Here is a 22,061-nt window from a genome sequence, read left to right on the forward strand (position 1 = left end):
TTCTGTTTTTCACCTGGAACATTAAGATTTTTTGGAATACTAACTATGGAGTGCTTTTCCAAGAATTCCTTAGAAATTATTTAATGTATTGCTTATACCTTTTTAGGTGCTGGAGTCTGAAATTCAAGCAGTCTGATCACCAGTTCCTCCATCAGAGTAATGTCTTTCATCACATTAACAATATTTTGTCAAAATCAGATGATGGAGATAGTGAAGAAAGTTTTAGCATCAGTATTCAGTCTGGCTTTGAAGCAATGAGTCAGGTCAGTCATTGACCCACTGTCCTGTATTATCCCGCTAACATTCAACAGTGTGTAGAAGGAGAAACTACAGGTTACTCCTAAACAATTTGGTTCATTTGTTTCTTACCTCATGTCTTGTTTGTCTTATTACCAGGAAAGATTTCCATTTCAGTGTTGTAATAACGTGCATTTGTTTCCGGTAGGAATTGTGCATAGTAATGTGCCTAAAGGACTTAACCAGCATTGTTGACATAAAAACTTCAAGCCGACCTGCCATGATCGGCAGTTTGACAGATGGTTCTACAGAAACCTTTTGGGAATCAGGAGATGAGGATAAAAACAAAACTAAGAACATCACCATCAACTGTGTAAAAGGAATCAATGCCCGCTACGTATCTGTCCATGTGGACAATTCGCGAGATCTCGGGGTAAGAAAGGAAACTAATTTGTGGCTCATTAGTTCTTTTCAGACCGTCAGTGACTATGCCCTATCATTTCTGAGTTTAGCAAAAAGATTTTCATGTAGAACTTCACCAAACAACATTTATGTTTCCCAAATAAATCTTAAATCTAAAAACATTAAGAGGACTGGGGCACTATGGAATACCAATTCTAAAAAGAGATGTGATACAGGAACACCCTGGCTCCCAGCTAAGCAGAATAAATGAATGCACTGTAACTGCCTGCCCACATGCCCTTGTTTCAGCTCTTCTCTTGGCCTGGAAGTCCTTGCCTTAAATTCTGCCTATCCGATTCTTCCAGAATCTTGAAAGACCAGGAAAAATTTCCTCTCCCAGGACCTCTTCTATAAAAATTACTCTTTCCAGAGTTCCTGCATGACTCAGTCAGTTAAGTGTCTGCCTAAAGCTCAGGTCATGATCCCAGGGTCCTGCTCAGAGGGGAACCTGCTTCTCCCTCTCCTCCCCACTCATGTTCTATCTCTGTTGCTATCTCTGTGTCTCTGAAATAAATAAAATCTTTTTTTTAACAATTTACTCTTTCCCTTCTCTAGGTTCTTTTTTTATATTACTCTGATGGCACTTAACATACTTTGACCTATCATGTAATTAGCTCTCAGTTTCCAACCCTCACTCTTAGCTTTCATGGCAGTGGTGGTGGGGTATCTAGACTACCGTGAATAATCATAATTTGTATTCTTCCTAACCTAGCCTGTTCACATGTTTGAACTGAATTTAGTACTCCTTGACAAGAGGCAGTAAACAAAGGAAAAAGAGTCCTATCTCCTGGACTGTTGAGAACCAAGAAGAAACACCAGCTGCCTCGCATGCTTCTACCCCCATTCCTGGGGAAGGAACTCCTTAGAATTTTTCCCTCAGAAGGGTTGTGGCTTGCTAGCAGAAACAGTATTAATAAATCCCCTTTGAGGGGCACCTGGGTGGCTCAGTGGGTTAAAGCCTCTGCCTTCGGGTCAGGTCATGATCTCAGGGTCCTGGGATTGTTCCCCACATCAGGCTCTCTGCTCAGCATGGAGCCTGCTTCTCTTCCTCTCTCTGCCTGCCTTTCTGCCTTTCTGTCGGTCAAATGAATAAATAAAATCTTTTAAAATAAATAAGTAAATAAATCCCCTTTGACCATTGCTAGCTTTCTCCCCATTCCATTCATGTATTTTCTTTCCCAGAAGGAGCCAGAGTAGTGGGGTTGGGTCTTGGATAACCCGTATAGGATGCCAACATCAGAAGTCCAGTCTCCCATCAACATTCCTTGCCATCCACAGCCATCCCTAACTCCTGTTCCCTGGCAGTGAATAAGAAAAGGGGGTTTAGCTAATATATCATAAGGCGTATCTCCTTTTTGGAGCCAAGAGTTTCATTTGGCACAACTAGAAAGTCAAGTGTAAGAAATCAAAACATTTTTCTACCTAGAATTTACTGTTTAGTACAAAGTTATGTATAATTCATGGTATATTTTAAGCCAGGACATACTCTCCGGCAGAACAATGATGGCAATCAATTTGACATTTTTCCCTTTTAGGGAGAGAATCGTAGCAATACTCGTTTTTAAAAGCCCTAGTAGGGGGGCGCCTGGGTGGCTTAGTGGGTTAAGGCCCCTCTACCTGGGATCTCTGGTCCCGGGATCCTGGGATCAAACCCTACACTGGGCTTCTGCTCAGCAGGGAGCCTGCTTCCCCTCCTCTCTCTCTCTCTCTCTCTCTGCCTGCCTCTCTGCCTACTTGTGATCTGTGTCTGTCAAATAAATAAAATCTTAAAAAACAAATTAAAAAGACTAAAAATAAAAGCCCCAGTAGGTTAGCCAACATCTGCTTTCTTTTTAAGAAACCTCCTCTGAGTTACAAGCATCCTTGAGGCTGATGTACCTCTGTGTCCCCACCTGCCCACCATCAGTGCCTCATACACAGCAATTGTTAGAATTGGATTAGCCTAGACCTGACATACAGCTAAGTATGCAGTTCTCTCAGGAATTAATGTGCTAATCTGTTCCTTGATGTGCCTTACATAAAAGTTACTCAACTTTCGGGTCTCTGGCTCTAGTACTAGAATGATTCTTTTCAGTACTTAAAGATTCTAAACTTCTATTTGATATTTATTTCATGTGTTAATTAATGTTCCTTCCCTAGTGTGGCAAGGATCTCGAGAGAATAGAACCCGTCATTCTCGTACATCCTTCTCCAAATCTGTAAGGCAGTCCGTGTACATTGTGACACTCACAAGTATTTGTTGGTTAAGTCCCCTACCTTCCTTGCTTTTACCTCCAGAAGCAATGAAAGTATAGCAGAGAGAGTGGGACAGGAGTGGCAAACAGAGTTATGAAAGGTCTCATGATAGGGATAGAATTTAAATCATTAGACTTTGGGGGTGCCTGAGTGGCTCAGCTGGTTAAGCATCTGCCTTTGGCTCAGGTCATGATCCTGGGTCCTGGAATCAAGTCCCATGTCGGGCTCTGCATCAAGCTCCCTGCTCAGTGGGTAGTCTACCTGCCCCTCTGCCCCTTTCCCCTCTCATGCTCTTTCTTTTTCACTCACTCACTCTCAAATAAATAAATCTTTTTTAAAAAATCAGTCTTTAGACTTTGGATAAAAAGAGGGAATGCCAAGCTCCTCTTTCAGAGCCCATGGAGACTGAAGGTAGAATTTGTGAGAATAAGGCAAGACTGGAGTTGTAAGAATGTGGTTGATCAGGCAGAGGGAGTGAGGTCAGTTGGGAAGAAAAATGACAGTTACTGTTAATGTGGTATTGGTAGGCCATAAGAAACCATTGTAAATTCAGGACCAGGAATATAGGATAATAATTGTTGTGAATTGTCTATTTTAGAATAAAGTTACCTCAATGACCTTCTTAACTGGCAAAGCAGTAGAAGATTTGTGCAGAATAAAGCAGGTAATTAAAATTTTGTCATTAAATTTTTTGCTACCTAGGGAGAAATTCTTCTCAGCCTCCACTGTTAAATTCTAATTTTGGCATGCTACCAAAGTACTATAGAAAATCATCTGTTTATAAAACACTAACCTGACAAATATTCCAGATATAGGAATGTTTATAACCATTCTGTGCTAAACATCTTATCCATTAGTGCCCTAAATGCTCTCCTGCCACGAACGCTTATACTGTACCTACAGTCCTCCAATCTGCCTCCACCTCCCTTACAAAGATTCAGGGTGCTTTAAATGCATCATAAATCCAATTCACAATGAACACCTACACCTCAGGTTAAAATGTAGATAATTGTCCTCCAGCCTGAATCTATTACTTAGAACACTGAAACTGTATCCAGGCTGCAAGTTGATCTTACAAACCATCTCTAGAAACAAGTTAAATTTTATTTGGGTGTGTATCTGAAATTCTGTATAAACTGACTTGTGTTAGTGAAACTTTATCAGAGTTCTTCTGTAGCAACTTTATCCCATAAATGTTGACCACTTGTTTTGCTTTGTTTTTCAAATCATGGACAGAATGAATTGAGATTTTGGATTAAATAATTAATTTTGTTTAAAAAGCTAAAAAATTTAGGGAAATAATCCTATTCGTGAGGTACTATTTATTTATACTTAATGCTCTTTCTATAAAATTGGCATTATCAATTAAAATAATACCAATTTAGATGTCTACATAAATAATGTAGAAGTTGCAGCTCCTTTCTTTTTGACATCAAATAATGTAATAATGGTTTTCATGTTATCAAGTGAATAGTGTCAAAACCATTTTACAGTGCATTGAACTTTAATCCTTGAAAAAAAGTTTTACAGTGAAATAAGAAATCATAAAAGTGAAGTTACATATAATTTTTCTTCAAAAGTAAAACATATTAAGTAACTGCACATCAAAAATCCTCATCTTTTTTTAAAAAATTTATCTTTAAATGGTACTTTTATGTGAAGATGCACCACCCAAAAAAAAAAAAAAAAATCCACAAAACAGGACCCCATGCTGATCTCGTGAGTGCTCTTACTCATAGTCAGTATACAGAAAGGACTGTCACATATAGTGATTAGTGATGTTACTTATATAACTTGTCCCTGGAAAGTGCTCAGACCTGCATTTTAATTCTCAGCTCCATCTAGTACTAAGAATCCTTTAACCTGTGTTAACCTCACTTCATCGGTGTAATAGCTACTGTAATATTACTTACCCTCACAAGGTTTAAGTAAGATAATCAGTGTGAAGTAACACAGTAAATCTTGGTCTCTGCACAGGTCTTTGTGATTTGAGCTTGCTGTTATTAGCGCTAAGTCTAGGACAGTGATAAGAGAGTGAGACAGCTGTATCAGGTTTCTATCCCTCTTCTGTTATACTAGGTTGATCTGGATTCCAGGCACATTGGTTGGGTAACAAGTGAACTTCCAGGAGGGGATAATCTCATCATCAAGATTGAATTAAAGGGCCCAGAAAATACACTGAGAGTTCGACAAGTGAAAGTCCTGGGCTGGAAGGATGGCGAAAGCACCAAAATTGCTGGCCAGATTTCAGCCAGTGTGGCCCAGCAAAGGAACTGTGAAGCCGAGACTCTGCGAGTGTTCAGACTTATTACATCTCAAGTGAGTGTCCTTACTACATAATCTAGCACAGGATGCCCTGAAATAAAATCTTACTCAATAACAATACCAAAACAGTAACAAAATACTTTGTAAAACTTGTTAGAGATGGCTGGCAACAGATGTGACCCATTTTCTCTTCTTCTCATAGCCCAAAACTCCTGTGTTTCATTTTGCACCCGTAACTCTTAAAAGTATAGCAAGGATAGCATAGTAATATTATAAAGCCTGCAGAATTAGCTCATGCATCCTTTAGCTTCTACACTAATAATTACTGCCATTGATCCCATCTCATGCTCCTGTCTTCATCAGGTATTTGGAAAGCTCATCTCTGGAGATGCTGAACCTACACCAGAACAAGAGGAAAAAGCACTACTGTCCTCACCTGAAGGAGAGGAAAAAGTATACAATGTATTTATTTGTATTCTAAAGATACTTATTTCTTTTTTTTCATTTTCTTACTTTTGTTCAGTGAAATTACCTATTGCCATGTATTTTAATGGATAGATGATAGTTAATATGCAGTTAATATTTTTTACTTTAATTAGAAGATGAAGAAACTATCAAAAGAAATTATTTGTTTATGTATGATATAGCTAGCATTATAAGTAACAACAAAATTTCCTCTGTATCTTGGGCTGTTGTGTTCAAGTGTTGGGATTTGTAAAATCAGCTTAGGCATCTACTGTACCGTGTGCCGTCAGTGATCTCCTTCCTCCATTTACTCTGCCTTTCACAGTCTCTGTCAAAAATACTGTCTCCTTGGGACGCCTGGGTGGCTCAGTTGGTTAAGCAGCTGCCTTCGGCTCAGGTCATGATCCCAGCGTCCTGGGATCGAGTCCTACATCGGGCTCCTTGCTCAGCAGGGAGCCTGCTTCTCCCTCTGCCTCTGCCTGCCATTCTGTCTGCCTGTGCTCACTCTCTCCCCCTCTCTCTCTCTGATAAATAAATAAAATCTTAAAAAAAAAAATATATATATACTGTCTCCTCAAGGAATCTTCTTTAACATTCCCCCCGCAAAATATGCAGTTTTCCTTCTGCTAAACTTCATCATAGTTTCGATGAGTCTCTTCTCAATTTCTTCCATATGTTTACTTGTACACAGATTTGTCTCTTCTACTGAATCGTAGCTTCTTAAAAACCAAGTACATAATCTGATTTGTCTTTATATCCATGGCATAAACACACATGCATTCAGTCTGTTTTTATTGGAATAACCTGTTCTTTATCTTGTTCTTGAAATTTCTTTTAAAATGTGGTTGCCTTTACTTATTTGTTCTATTCTAAAGCACTATACCCAAGAGGAAAACCTCACCTATTTCCAAAAAGAGGTCAAGCCTGACTGGTCTCAATATTCTTATGTTGTTAGATGTTACAGATAACCACCTTGGCAGCTCTTTGAAAGATAATTTCAAGGACTTATGTAGTCTAGCTCTGTGCCTTCTGGTGTAGTAATGTCTAAGTCATCCACATCTTTCTATTTGGGCTCCATAGAAAGTACGATTTTATAAAGTCTGGTTGTTTCTTCTAGCATCCTGTGGCGATTTCATTTGAATGACTACAAGACTGTGTGATTATTCATTAAATCAACTGAATTTTAGCAAATGGTGATTTTGTGCTAAGTAACTATGGTAATTGGTACCAAGCCCTCAGAAAACTATATTTTCTTAGATGTGAACTTTTCACACAACCCCAAAGAAGAAATCAGTAGGGATACTCTATAGCATCTAATCTGTTTTTTATGTATGTGAAAACATAGCACATGTCACAGGGTTTCAGAATATGTTGAAAATATTATGCCCTGCAGCAGTCAGAGGAGGCTTTGGGTAGGTATTGGGTATGACTTGGACTAGAAAGGGCATGAGTCAGAGTTAGCATGACAGAAGGGATTTGAGTAGAGCTCTTTGAAGAGGCTGGACTAACAGTAGGAGAGTGTAGGTTGAGATGTTAAGGTTGATTGGGAAAGTTTATGCTAGTGGTAAGATGCCCATGAAATAGCATAATTATTAAGAGAATCATTTTTTACATCAGGTTTTTTAAGTAGAATTTAGATAAGGAAAAAATTCATCCTTTTAAACTGTATTGTTTGATGAATTTTGACCAATATATGCAGTAGTAAAATCATCACTCATAAAATGTCCCTCTGGGTGCTTTGCAGTCAGTCCTCTCACCTCATGCCTAGATCCTGGCAACCACTGAACTGTTTCTGCTCCTGGAGTGTTGCCTTTCCCCAGATGTCATATAAATGGAACCAGATAGAATGTAACCTTTTCTTATGGTTTCTTTCTTTTGGTATAATGATATTGAGATTCATCCATGTAGGAACACGTATCAGTAGTTGTTTCTTTTGGTTGCTGAGAAGTGTTCCATTTTATGGATTTACCATAATTTGTTTATTCTTTGACCTTTTGATGGATATTTATGTTGTTTCTTTGTTGGCTATTAATAAATAAAACTGATTTTTGTATGGGTATGTTTTCATTTTTCTTGGGTAAATACCTGTGAGTAGAATTGCTGGGTTGTATGATAAGTGTATGTTTAACTTTGTAAGAAACTGCTGAACTCTTTCCAAAGTGATTGAACCAATTTGCATTTTTACCAGCAGTGTATGAGATTTCCAGTTGCTCCACATTCTCTCAAAAGCACTTAGGATTGTCACTCTTTTTTTTTTCTATTACTTTTTTTTTTTTTAATTTTTTATTTTTTATAAGGATTGTCACTCTTTTTAATGTTGGCCATTGTGGTAGGTATGTAGCAGTATCTCATTATGGTTTTAATATGGATTTCTCTGATGATTAGTAATGTTGAGTAAATTTTCATGTGCTTATTTTCCATCACTTTATTTAGTGAAGTATCTGTTCAAATTTTTTACCCCTATTTTTTTATATTAGGTTGAAAGATTTCATATATATATATATATATATATATATATGATAAAGACTCCTTAGCCAATATGCGTTTTCAGATATTTTCTCCTACTCTGTGTTTTATCTTTCAGGGACAGAAGTGTTTTGGGGTTTTTTGTTTGTTTTTGGGGAACAGAAGTTTTTGATCTTGAGGAAGTATAATCCAGTCTGTTTTTTTCTAAATGACTTGCGATTTTTTAATCTTACCTAAAATTTAATGTCACAAAGATTTTCTTCTAACAGGAATAAAATTTTAATTCTTTTGTTTATAGCCATATACATTTTAAGTTAATTTTTCTTTATAGTGTGAGGTCAGAGTTGAGTTTCATTTATTTATTTTTTTAATCTCTTTATTCTATTAGGATGGTGGATTTTTTTTAGATTTTATTTATTAAAGAGGGAAAGCACGAGTAAGATGAAAGGCAGAGGGAGAAGCAGACTCCCTGCTGAGCAGGTAGCCTACTGCAGGGCTCTGTCTCGGAACCCTTGAGATTATGACCTGAGCCAAAGGCAGATGTTAAAACTACTAAGCCACCCAGATGCCCCAGAATTTCATTTATTTTTGCGTGTAGATAGCCAGTTGTTCCATCACCATTTGTTGAAAAAAATTATCCTTTATCAATAATAAATTCACCATAAATATGTAGGTCTGTTTCTGTATTCTTCAGTCTTTCCATTGATCTATATGTATATTCTTACACCAACATCAGAGTGTCTTGATTACTGCAGCTTATGGAAATCATGAGATCAGATTCCAACCTGGTTCTTTTTTAAGTTATTTTGGCTATTCTAGGCCCTTTATGTTTTCATATAAAGCTTAGAACCAGTTTGTCTTTTCCTCTTCTTAAAAAAAAAAAAAAAACCTGAAATATTGATTGTAACTGTACCAAATTGCTAAGTGATTTGGGGAGAATTGACATCTTAGTAATATTGAGTGTTCCTATCTGTGAACATGATATATTTATCTAGATCTTCTTTAATTTTTGTCAGCAATGTTTTGTAGTTCATTGTACAGGTCTTATACACATCTTAATCCCTAAATAATTATATTAATATTAACAATAATCTGTAAATAATAGTTTTTAATGATTTAATGCAAATGGTATTTCACTTTTCAGTTCATTTCTAGTATGTAAAAATATAATTGTGATCTTCTTAAATTCACTTCTTAGTTCTAGAAGGGTTTTTTTTTTGTAGACTTTTTAGGATTTTCTTCATAGATAATCATATTGTCTGCAAAGAAAGTTGGTTTTACTTCCTTCCCAGCCCATATGCCTTAAATTTCTTTTCTTGTGTAGTGTAATAGCTATGGCCTTCAATACCAAGTGGTGACATCAGACATCTTTGCCTTTTCTCGATCTTAATAGGAAACATTCAGTCTTTCACCATTAAGTGTGATGTTAGCTGTAGATATTTTGTAAATGCGCTAGTCAGATTGAAGATGTTTTTTTCTATTCCTAGTTTTCTGAGAGTTTTTATCAAATGGTATTCTTTTTTTTTTTAAGATTTTTATTTACTTAGTTGACAGAGAGACACAGCGAGAGAGGGAACACAAGCAGAGGGAGCAGGAGAGGGAGAAGCAGGCTTCCTGTGGAGCAGAGAGCCTAATATGGGGCTCAATCCCAAACCCTGGGATCACGACCTGAGCCAAAGTCAGACACTTAATGACTGAGCCACGCAGTTGCCCCTCAAATGGATATTCTTAAATATTTTTCTTTTTATGCATTAAGATAATTCATATATTGCTATATGTTAGTAGATATGTCAGTGTATTTTTCTTTAATAAAAGGAAGCTAATGGGGGCGCCTGGGTGGCTCAGTGGGTTAAGCCGCAGCCTTCGGCTCAGGTCATGATCTCAGGGTCCTGGGATCGAGTCCCGCATCGGGCTCTCTGCTCAGCAGGGAGCCTGCTTCCTTCTCTCTCTCTCTCTCTCTCTGCCTGCCTCTCAGTGTACTTGTAATTTCTCTCTGTCAAATAAATAAATAAAATCTTTAAAAAAATAAAATAAAATAAAAATAAAAGGAAGCTAATGAACTAGGGGAGTGATAACTAAAAGGTATAGTGTTTCTTTTTTGGAGTGATGAAAATGCTCTAAAATTAACTGTGGTGATAGTTGCACATATATTTGAATATACTGTAAACCATTGAATTGTATTTTTTTTTTAGATTTTATTTATTTATTTGACAGAGATCACAAGTAGGCAAAGAGGCAGGCAGAGAGAGAGAGGAAGGCAAGCAGGCTCCCTGCTGAGCAGAGAGCCCAATGCAGAGCTCGATCTCGGGACCCTGGGATCATGACCTGAGCCGAAGGCAGAGGCTTTAACCCACTGAGCCACCCAGGAATTGTATATTTGTATATTTTAAATGACTGAATAGTATTGTATATTTTAATACAATACTGAATTATATATTTTAAATGACTGAATAGTATGTTAACTATATCTCAAAGCTATTTTTTTAATTATGTTGGTCACCGTATAGTACATCATTAGTTTTTTGTTTTGTTTTTTTAAGATTTTATTTATTTGACGGAGAGAGCAAGTGAGAGAGGGAATACAAGCTGTGGGACTGGGAGAGGGAGAAGCAGGCTTCCCGCTAAACAGGGAGCCTGATGCGGGGCCCGATCCCAGGACCTTGGGGTCATGACCAAGCCGAAGGCAGACACTCAGTTACTACCCACAGGCACCCCACATCATTCGTTTTTTATTTAGCATTCCATGATTCATTATTTGCGTATAACACCCAGTTCTCCATGTAATAAGTGCCCTCCTTAATACCCATGAGGGGACTAACCCGTCTCTCCACCCCACTCCACTCTGAAATCCTCAGTTTGTTTCCTGGAGTCCATAGTCTCTCCTGGTTCGTCTCCCCCTCTGATTTCCCCCTCTTCATTTTTCCCTTCCTTCTAATGTCCTCCATGCTATTCCTTATGTTCCACATGTAAGTGAAACCATATGATAATTGTCTTTCTCTGCCTAATTTATTTCACTTAGCATAATCCCCTTGAGTTCCATATATGTCAGTGCAAATGGTGGCTATTCATCCTTTCTGATGGCTGAGTAATACTCCATTGTATATCTCAAAGCTATTTAAGAAAATTCTGAAAGAACTTTTAAAATAAGAAGATAAAGTAACTATAAAAAATTCTCATTTGTTAATGTATAATCTAGCTAGCGTTTCAACTAGCAAGAGAATTATTCTACCAGTGTGCTTTCTTTAACAGATACAAGGCTAATGCAGTTATCTGTTCTTCTTGACTGAACTTTGATAGTTTTGTGCTTCAAGTATTTTCTCATTTCATCTAAGTTGCTAAATTGTTTGGTGTAAGTTGTTAATAATATACCCTTATTATTCTTTTAATATCAATAGAATCTGTAGTGATGTGTCTTCTTTTATTACTTCTTTCCATCTGCTTTGTGTTTGATTTGTTCTTTTTCTAGTTTCAAAGACTTGAAATCTTTTTTTATAAGTAGTGGTACAGTTTTCTTTTAAGCACTGCTTTAGTCGAGTGTTACAAATTTTGGTGTGTTGATTATATGTTCGTTCTCTTTTCATTAGTTCAGAATATTTTTTTTTATTTCCATTTTGATTTCTTCCTTAACCCCTGGATAATTTAGAAGTTTCTTGTTTAGTTTCTAAATATTTGGGGATTTTTCAAATAGCTTTCTGTTACTAATTTCTAGTATAATTCACTGAGGTCAAAGAATATACTTTGTATAATTTCAGGTCTTTTAAAATTGTTAAGATTTGAATTCTGACTCACATATTTTAGCGAATATCCACATGCACTTGAAAAGAAGTCGAACTCTGTTTTTGTTTTGTGAGGAGGCTCTATAATTATCTGTTCAATTTGGTTCATAGTTTTGTTCAAGTCTTCAGGAGCTTTACTGATTATCCTTTGTTCATTTACTTATACTTTCAAGTGCAGAGAAAATTTTGAAGTGTCCACCTGTATATGTACTTGTCTATTTGGGTTTTAGTTTACCTGGTTGCAAACTTCATTTTTCTGATAGGCATCAAAATTATATGGTTTTGTAGATGATCAGCTCTTTTTCGTTAAGGTTAGCATTGCATGCTCTTGTAGCTTTCTCTGTCCTAAGAAAGTGAAACTGAGAGTCATTTTTTATTCTTAGAAGAGAAGCTTTGGGGCGCCTGGGTGGCTCAGTGGGTTGAGTCGCTGCCTTCGGCTCAGGTCATGATCTCGGGGTACTGGGATCGAGTCCTGCATCGGGCTCTCTGCTCAGCAGGGAGCCTGCTTCCCTCTCTCTCTCTCTCTGCCTGCCTCTCCATCTACTTGTGATTTCTCTCTGTCAAATAAAAAAATAAAATCTTTAAAAAAAAAAAAAAAAAAAAAGAAGAGAAGCTTTGTGTTACTTTCCTTACCTGTAAAATCAAACATCAAATTTACCTTATGGGCTTGTTCTGAAGATTAAATAAGAGTATTTGTGTGTGTGATAACTATATGGCTGTGTATCTGAACCTTAGGAGAGTACCATTCACATAATAAGCATTATAAAACGCCAGCCTTTATTTCTCTTCTTATGATATGTTTCTTTGACTCCTGTTAGCAGTAGATTAGCCTACTCTAAGAATACCATTATCATAGAGTTTTGTTAGGATATTTCCCTTTTAACCAAGTATCATTTTCAGAGTTGTTCTAATAACTAAATGTAGGATCCTCACAATTTAGAAATAGATGTAATTAAAGTGAATCAAATTGACAGATTAAAGAAGTTCATGAAAAAGTAGTATGCTTCTCTGGATTTCTTAAATTCAGAAATTTTTCTTTTTTTCTTGGAGTCATTGTTAGCCAATAGTGGTTTCTTCAAACCTTACCCTTTGTCTTAGTGTTACAGACTCAGTTTAAAATAAATTCACCTTATAAAAAATACCTGCATAGTTAATTCTCAAGATACTTTAAGATCAAATACACAAATTTTATTCAAAGAACCTGGTGGGGTTTTTTTTTCTTCCCTTTTTGTGTGTAAAGGCAACATCAGATGCTGACCTGAAAGAACATATGGTTGGAATCATATTCAGCAGGAGTAAGCTGACTAATTTACAAAAACAGGTTGGTAAATAGTCATTTCATTGTCTTCATCAGCTTTTGTTTTTAGGGTGTAAAGTATTTTCCAAAATTTATGGAAGCTTTTCTTTGCTGACTCTTATAGGTCTTGTGGACTGTATCTGCCTTTTTCTAGAGACGAAGGAGTGTATAGGCATACCTGCATCACTTTAAAGATTTTGTTATGAATGTTAACTTTCTTACCTTACTACTATTTGTTATTTCTCATTTTCAGGTAGATTGTTTTATTTTGGTGTCAAATATCCAGATATATCAAAGTTCATTTGCATTTTCTGTGTTCCTTTTCCCACTGTTCTTTTGTGTCAGTTGATTTTTTTTTTCCTGAGCAATTATAGTGTTAACTAAATCAGTGTTAATATTTTTAATTATAAAGAGGTGGGGTAGTGCTAGATTGTTCATATAATGAAGTACCTAGATAACATAATAATCAGCCCTTCAGAAGTCAAATAAAACACTGGTTTTAAATTAGCCCATCATTTTAACTTTCAACTTGTTAAATCAATAAATTTATTTGTGCTTTGTCTTTTTAACAATGTATCATTGAATCTTAGATTCTACCAGTTATAAAATGTGCTGTATTTCATGTATCACTAAAAAAAGGAAGTTTGCTGCCAGTTACATTATGAATGCCATCAATTATAAAACACATTATGAATAGAAATGCTAATGATATCTGGAAGGAAATATGGCTTAGAAGTGATAAATTATGGTAATTTGCTTTTGTTTGATGTCTTAAACCACAGGCAGGGGTATTGGCAACTTGTATATAAATAGTTTCTACATAGTAGCTGATTTAAATGTTAAGATTTTTATTCTGCTAGAATTTCTCCTAGAAATCTGCTAGATTTTCTTAATTGTTTATAAGATGAATTAAGATGGTATGATGGAAATTAATGGGGAGAAATAATTAAATTGACTATCAACTAATATTCTTGTCTTTTTTTTTTTTTTTTTACTAGAAGTAGTACATCAGATTTGCAAGTAGGTTTTTACATATCCTTTATGTTGTCTTTAAATAGGTGTGTGCTCACATCGTCCAGGCTATTCGCATGGAAGCCACCAGAGTTCGCGAAGAATGGGAACATGCTATATCAAGCAAAGAAAATGCCAATTCTCAGCCCAATGATGAAGATGCCTCCTCTGATGCTTACTGCTTTGAGCTGCTCTCTATGGTCTTAGCCCTGAGTGGCTCTAACGTGGGCCGCCAGTATCTGGCTCAGCAACTAACTCTACTCCAGGATCTCTTTTCACTGCTCCATACGGCCTCTCCTCGAGTCCAGAGACAGGTGACTGGTCATTCCACCTACCTTTTGGCTTACTTGTTCCTCAAAACACTTAAAAATTACATTATCAAAGAGAATCACCTTAGAGTCTTAACTGTTGATCTTTATTTTTTGTTACTTGATTTTTTGAATTGCATTTTTACTCCATGGTTTTTATTTTTGACTCATTGTAATGAGAATATGGAAGAACAAAATATGTTCTGTTTTACTACTGTGCTGTTGCTCTACTAATTGTCTTGTTACCATGAGATGTGTAATGTTTCTTTATTCCTGACCAAATAAAGACATGTTTTTTTCTTGCTGCCCTGGAGGGGTAATTACCACTTCAGAAATTAAAATAGTGTTTAAATCATATTTTTGTCCTTCTGAAAGCTTTTGGAGTCCTAGAACACCCGCTAGGCTCATTTTAAAAAATGAGAACTTTAGAACAACAGTCTTTAAGATGAATTCTTTCCTTTTTTCTTATCAGGTAACCTCCTTACTAAGACGAGTGTTGCCTGAGGTGACCCCTAATCGTCTGGCCAGCATCATAGGAGTAAAATCCCTTCCCCCAGCAGATATCAGTGATATCATTCACTCAACCGAAAAAGGAGATTGGAATAAGCTAGGTATCTTGGACATGTTTCTGGGATGCATTGCCAAAGCACTCACAGTACAGCTAAAAGCCAAAGGAACTACCATCACAGGAACAGCTGGTACCACTGTGGGCAAAGGTGTTACCACAGTTACTCTTCCAATGATTTTCAATTCCAGGTTGGTCATTACATCTGCTTTAGTAGTAAAATAGTAAATCCTATTTGGAGAATTAAAACAGGATTTCAAATTCCACCTTGTTTGCTTGTTTACCAAATAGAAGCCATAAACAACTAATGCATGTATAAAAGAGAATGCTGTATATAACCAAGGTGTAGCTTCAAGTTAATGGGGAGAGGAAGGTATGTTTGTATGTTGAATATAATGTTGGAATACTTCTCATGTAGAAAAAATATTGTAGGCCCCTATCTCACACCATATCCAAAAGTAAACTTGAGATCAACTAAAGCTTTATGTATATTTCCTTTAAAAATCTACTAGGACAAATTAAAGAAGATTATTTTTGTAATCTTCAATCCAGGAAGACCTCCTTAAAACACAGAATACAAATGTCACAGAGGAAAAATTCTCAGATTTGGCTACATAAAAATGAAGGCTAATTATATGAAAATGTTTTTAAAATATAAACTGACCTGAAAATATTTAACACCTATATAGTAGAGAATAAATTATTAATCATAATATTTAAAAAATTACTATAAATTAATGAGAAAAGACAAACAACTGATAGAAAAATATATGACAAGAGAGTTAGTTCCAAGAAGAAAAATTACAAATGCCAGTAGACAAAAGAAAAGATACTTAACTGGGAATCAGAGATATGTAGATTAAAACAGTAGGACAATATCTTTGTCTTGGCAGCATTATGAAGAAATAGGCATTTTTTATGGCATCTAATGTAGATTACTACAGCCTTTTTGGATGTCAGTTTAATAACATATCACTGTATTTAAAATATGCCTATCCTTTGACCTACCAGTTCTACTTCTAGATGTTTATACATGTGTACAAAAATATATGCAAGGAAGTTTGTTACAGAATTGCGTATAACAGCAGAAGATTAGACATCCAGAACAGTCTAGTCAAAGAGCCAGTCCATGATATTAAGTAGTACCAGAATATAAATCAGTGTGTTGTTTTCTTCATCTAGATAGTTTTACGAAAGAAAAAAAAAAGTCAGCTGAAATAAAGAGTAGTATACTCAGTGATATAGTTGACATATTCTGGTGCAAGCTCTTAATATCTCTCTCTATGTGGATTGGTAACAAATAGTTCGTGGTCTGTGAATATGCTTTGAACAGCTCTGTTCTAGAAGATGCAGGCTACAAAAATAATATACAAATACATGGAAGGGAACATGTATCAGAATAGCTACTCTCAGGGTTGAAGTTGAATATCTTACGGGTGATACTTTGATTAATTTCCTTTTAAAATTCTTTAGTTGTTTGAATCATTTAAAAAATTAAAATGCATGCTGAAATATAGCAGTTTTCATCATATTTATCTGTAACTGTCACTGGTTGGTTTGCAAATGCTGACTTTTCTTTGTAGTTATGTCCGTCGAGGTGAAAGTCATTGGTGGATGAAGGGCTCAACTCCTACCCAAATCTCAGAGATCATCATTAAACTTATCAAGGATATGGCAGCAGTGAGTTCCCATCCTCCTGATCATTTTGTCATTGAAGTATAGTCAAAATCTGATTAAAAGAAGGAGTTTATTCTGCTACCTTAATAGCAGAAGTACATTGGTGTTATTTTGCTTTACTTAAAGCCTCTGTTTAGTAGGTTAACTATCGTGCCGTCTGTCTTTTCAGCCAGTGATTAATTTGTCCTTTGGGAAAACTGTTCATTTCAAGCTTTCCAGTTAACTTACTTGCAAATTGTTATATTAGTCTTCTAAGACTTAAAAACTTGAAAAATGAAATATACCTTTTTTGAGCCTGACAAATCAAAACCCTAAAGGAAAAACAAAAGTTTCTCCTTTTCTTTAGTTCTCCTGGTTTATAAACCTTTTGCTCTTCTTTATTAACATTCTCTGTCATTGTTGTTAGATGTTCTTTTCGGCGAGATCTGGGAGTGTGGAGAAAAGGGAATTACTTCTCAAAGTACCGGGCTCTTATTGGTTGCTCCACAATGCTAGTTTCCTCACATTCCATTATATTTTCAGGCTCATGAGGGCAAGGTGCTGTGGAAATGTGGGCTTCTGAGAGAGAGATTAGACAAAACATCTTGGAGGAAGAGGAAGTGGAACTGCCTCTTAAGAGATTGATAGCAAATGGGGGCGCCTGGGTAGCTCAGTGGGTTAAGCCACTGCCTTCAGCTCAGGTCATGATCTCAGGGTCCTGGGATCAGGTCCCGCATCGGGCTCTCTGCTCGGCAGAGAGCCTGCTTCCCTCTCTCTCTCTCTGCCTGTCTCTCCATCTACTTGTGATTTCTCTCTGTCAAATAAATAAATAAAATATTAAAAAAAAAAAAAAGATTGATAGCAAATGGATGGGAGACAAGAGAGGATATTCTCGGGATATAGAAAGTTCTGTCACTTCCCAACAGCAAAGACGTTTCCTCAATTGGAAAAATGGATAACTTTCTCACTTTTCAATAAGTCTTTCACAGCATGTTCACTGGATGAAAATACCAAGGAATAATATTTAGGAACACCTAAACTCTATGGTAGACAGGTGTTTATGTTCAGCAAAAACCAAGTTATTAGTTGTAGGGTCACCTGGGTGGCTTAGTCGGTTAAGTGACTTGTCTTCGGCTCCGGTCATGATCTCAGGGTCCTGGGATCAAGCCCTGCTTCAGGCTCTCTGCTCAGTGGGGAGCCTGCTTCTCCCTCTCCTTATGCTCCCCCTGCTTGTTCTCTTGCTCTGTCTCTCAAATAAGTAAATAAATAAAATCTTTGTAAATAAATAAATAAAAGAGGTTTTTTTTCTTTTTATTTGAACTCATTTATGCTCACCAGTTCTAGTGTTCATCTAAAAGCAATTCACTTATCTATATATTTTGTGTTCAATAACAAGTCTTCATAATCAGAATTTCTGGAGCATAGATACTTTAGTACTACTTTGTTTTTTAAAGATTTTATTTATTTATTTTGGGAGAGAGAGTGAAAGAGAGCATGAAAGGGGTGAAGGTCAGAGGGAGAAGCAGACTCCCTGCAGAGCTTGGAGCCCAATGCAGTCCTCGATGCAGGACTCAATCCCTGGACTCCAGGATCATTACCTGAACCGAAGGCAGTGGCTTAACTAACTGAGCCACCCAGGCCCCGATACTTCAATGCTTCTGTTATGTTTTTATCTAAATGTAAGAGAAAATACTCTTGAGCTCTATAGAAAAAGAGAATGAGAACCTGATTTTTTATTTACTTTCCAATCATTAAAATAGTGATTAGAAGTTGAATTTTTCATAGAGTTGTGAAGGATTTTTATTTCAGAAGTATGCCCCTGAATCTAAAGCTGCACTCACAGGGACATGTGGTAGCTCAGTCGGTTGATCGTCCAGTCTTGATTTCCAGCTCAAGTCATGATCTCAGGGTCATGAGATTGAGCCCCACAGCAGGCTCCTCACTCAACAGGGAGTCTTCTTTCTTCTTCTCCCTCTCCCTCTGCTCTTCCCCCAACTCATGCACTCTCTCTCTGGCACTCTCTCCCTCTCTTTCCCTCTCTCTCTCAAATAAATAAATAAAATTTTTTTTAAAAGTTGCACTAACAAGTCTTTCCTTTTGATGAGTTTTATCTAAGAGAAGAGAATTTAATATTACTATTATACATGTCTGGTTATTTATTATTCTCTCTTTCTCAATAGGGTCATCTGTCTGAAGCATGGTCCCGAGTGACAAAAAATGCCATTGCAGAAACCATCATTGCCTTGACCAAGATGGAGGAAGAATTTAGATCTCCAGTGAGATGTATTGCAACAACTAGGGTAGGAGTTTCTTTTTATGTGGTCTTTATCATTGCAGTAATTAGTTTGAACAAACTTAAATGAATAAATCAGCTTAATCCAATTTTTTACCAAAAACTGTGTTTACTGAAAAAGTGTGACAGGCTTTTTTGAATTAGTGGTTATAAACGCTCACTGTTATGTGTTCTTTATTTCGTTTTTGTTATTTTGGGGGAGGCTAAGGATCATCTGGTTAGAAAAGGCTATGTTGTCTTTCTAGTAATGTCTTTTTTTTTTTTTTTTTTTAAAGATTTTATTTATTAATTTGACAGAGAGAAATCACAAGTAGATGGAGAGGCAGCCAGAGAGAGAGAGAGAGAGGGAAGCAGGCTCCCTGCTGAGCAGAGAGCCCGATGCGGGACTCGATCCCAGGACCCTGAGATCATGACCTGAGCCGAAGGCAGCGGCTTAACCCACTGAGCCACCCAGGCGCCCTCTAGTAATGTCTTTACTGGAGCTTACACAGTAAACTCAGTGTCAGCCTTATGCTCAGATAGACTGAAGCTCCTTCAAAGACAAGGCCCTCCCTTACTCGTTTGGTATGGCCTAATTATTCTAAAGCAAAGCCTACCTATTGGATTTACAGACCTTACTTTTTAAAAAGCAAAAAGTGTAAGCCCTGGACAAGGTGAGGCAGACTTTCTTAGCTAGTGAGTAGGATTGCATTCTTCAGGTGAGACATCTGTAGTCACTTTGACCTACCAAATTTCATGTCCCATGTACATCCAAGAGAGATTAGGGGTTTCCTTGAAGCAGGGATGTGTGGCAGCATTAGGAAGAAGTAAACACTAACAGAAATTGCTTGATTTAATCTTCTGAAGTCTGGAAAGGAAGACAGACTGTCTTTCTCTGGGGCAGGAAAAGCTGCTTGATGCCGTGCTGCTGGTGAGTGGACCTGTGAAGCAGTTCCTTGAACAGCAGAGTTCTAGCACCACGCACGCGCATGCTTTCCTTCTGCACCCCCATTTCTCCTTGCACACTTCATGCTTCTGTTTCTCCTTTTTCTATTGTTCCTTGTCTTCCTCTTCATGTCTGGTGACACTCATACGCACTTCTTAAATAACTCCTTTTCATTATTTCAGTTCTATTCAGTTTTCAGTTCAGAAATATATCCTTCCGTGAAAAACTGAAGCTCACCCGTTAAGCCCCAGAAAGTTTTAAACTGTTTTTGAGGGCTATTTTCAAAAGTTTGCTAGACATTTACTTCTGACAAAGTATACCAAGGATAGTGCTAGGCATTTAGGGGTATACAGAGACTTCTAAGGAGCTGCTCTTATCCAGAAGGATTTAATATGTACCCACCCACTCCTGGGACTGTGTAAAATGAAAGTCATCGTGCCACCTTGCTTGGAACATAGTGCCTCAGGCAGATGCCACTTAGATGGGAAGATTTGCAAGAAGCATCGGTACAGTAAATATTGAATATGTAAATTCATTTATTGATACGTTGCTTCCTTAGTAGACCAATAAAGGATAATATTATATGTCAGGTAAAAACCAGAATGGTTCATCCAGCAGCAGTCAGTAAATATTTGAGTGCCTACTGTGCCTATGGCTCATACAGCAGTGAGCACGTGTGCCTGGTACCTGAGTGCCAGTGGGTATCCATGTATTTTCAAATTCAGCTAGCATTTATTGAGCTATTACAATGTGTCAAACAGTCAATACTTTACAAGTCTTTTCTGAAAATTCAGTATTGTGACAGCCTTTCCTTTTAATAGCTCTGGCTTGCTCTAGCTTCACTGTGCGTGCTGGATCAGGACCATGTAGATCGTCTCTCTTCGGGGAGATGGATGGGAAAGGATGGACAGCAAAAACAAATGGTAAGAACAGAATTGTTTATAAAAATGTATCTTGTTTTTCTTTATAAGTAAGCTCTAGCTTAGCATTTTAAAAAAATTTAAAAATTTAAAAAAAGAATCTGCAAGTCCAAATTCCACACTTAGCAGAAAATTGTGGCACATTGCCCATGGTCATCTCACAAGTCTGTTTCACTTAGGGTCCCCTCTTCATAGCGTGTTAGAGGCTTTAATTATATAAAAGAGCTTTATCAGTCTTATGGTAAGAAGGAAATAAGAGCAGTAAGTGAGGCACCATGACATCTCATTTATTCACAAATACACAGTACTTAAAGTAGTTTGATAGGTATCCCTAGGTGCACTGGGAGGGAAGACTTTATAGAGGCCCTTCCAACATTTTCTCACTAAGGTTCAAGTTTCAAAATGAATCATTTATTCATTTAGCATACAGAATGTTTGAACATGGGGTAAGAAAGTTGCTTAACTTATTAATCAAAGTATACATGCTTATTTTATTAATCATTGAAACTGTTCAGCACATTAATTATTGAATTAAGGGCTTTTGTACTTGAGTACACTTGCCATAATTCTGTTTAATGTTCAGATTCTAAATTTTCCTAATAGACTTCAGAACAATAACGTTATTGTTGTGAATAAATTACATTCCATTTGTATGAGCATCTGGGACGTTCTTGCAAATGTAATATGACATGTGAAAATGCCTTGTTTCAGCCTATGTGTGACAACCATGATGATGGAGAAACTGCAGCTATCATCTTGTGCAACGTATGTGGAAATCTGTGCACTGACTGTGACAGATTCCTTCATCTTCATCGGCGAACCAAGACTCATCAAAGACAGGTGCCGGCTTCTGTCTGTACACGCAGAGCAGTTTCTGGAGCATAGGATACATTCAGTAAATTTTAAAATAAATGTGGGAAGGAGGCTTGCTGTGATGGGAAGAAAGGGACTTTGCAGTCAGAGCCTCAGTGGAGTTCCTCGCCGCCTCATTTATCACTGTGTAAATCAAGACAGTCGGCTAACCTGAGACTTAGTTTCCACATTTATAAAAATGGGGTCATTGTCAAGATTCAGGACAAGACTGCAAATGTCCGAAATCCTTAGAGTGCTTAGTAAATAAAAGCTATTATTGTTATTGAGTAATTAAATTTTATACTTCCTCCTTCAGAGTGAAAAATAA

General features: G+C 36.9%; 1 protein-coding gene across 13 annotated transcripts in view; it reads left to right on the plus strand.

Annotated features, from left to right (window-relative positions):
• MYCBP2 (MYC binding protein 2) overlaps positions 1-22,061 on the plus strand; it is a 272,995-nt gene that overhangs the window by 235,339 nt on the left and 15,595 nt on the right. For 11 of the 13 annotated variants that reach the window (XM_013057218.2, XM_013057220.2, XM_013057224.2 and 8 more), the window contains 12 exons: positions 107-263; positions 446-670; positions 3,533-3,598; positions 5,014-5,253; positions 5,563-5,661; positions 13,147-13,227; positions 14,262-14,528; positions 14,995-15,278; positions 16,671-16,767; positions 18,924-19,043; positions 20,783-20,884; positions 21,593-21,721. In XM_013057218.2, the coding sequence (XP_012912672.1) occupies positions 107-263; positions 446-670; positions 3,533-3,598; positions 5,014-5,253; positions 5,563-5,661; positions 13,147-13,227; positions 14,262-14,528; positions 14,995-15,278; positions 16,671-16,767; positions 18,924-19,043; positions 20,783-20,884; positions 21,593-21,721 (1,867 nt within the window). The remainder of the gene's footprint in view (positions 1-106; positions 264-445; positions 671-3,532; positions 3,599-5,013; positions 5,254-5,562; positions 5,662-13,146; positions 13,228-14,261; positions 14,529-14,994; positions 15,279-16,670; positions 16,768-18,923; positions 19,044-20,782; positions 20,885-21,592; positions 21,722-22,061) is intronic. The other 2 variants (XM_013057219.2, XM_013057229.2) reach the window with 1 other exon arrangement.

Source organism: Mustela putorius, unplaced genomic scaffold (genome assembly GCF_011764305.1).
Source record: "Mustela putorius furo isolate JIRA1106 unplaced genomic scaffold, ASM1176430v1.1 tig00003974_pilon_pilon_pilon, whole genome shotgun sequence".
Lineage (NCBI taxonomy): Eukaryota > Metazoa > Chordata > Mammalia > Carnivora > Mustelidae > Mustela > Mustela putorius.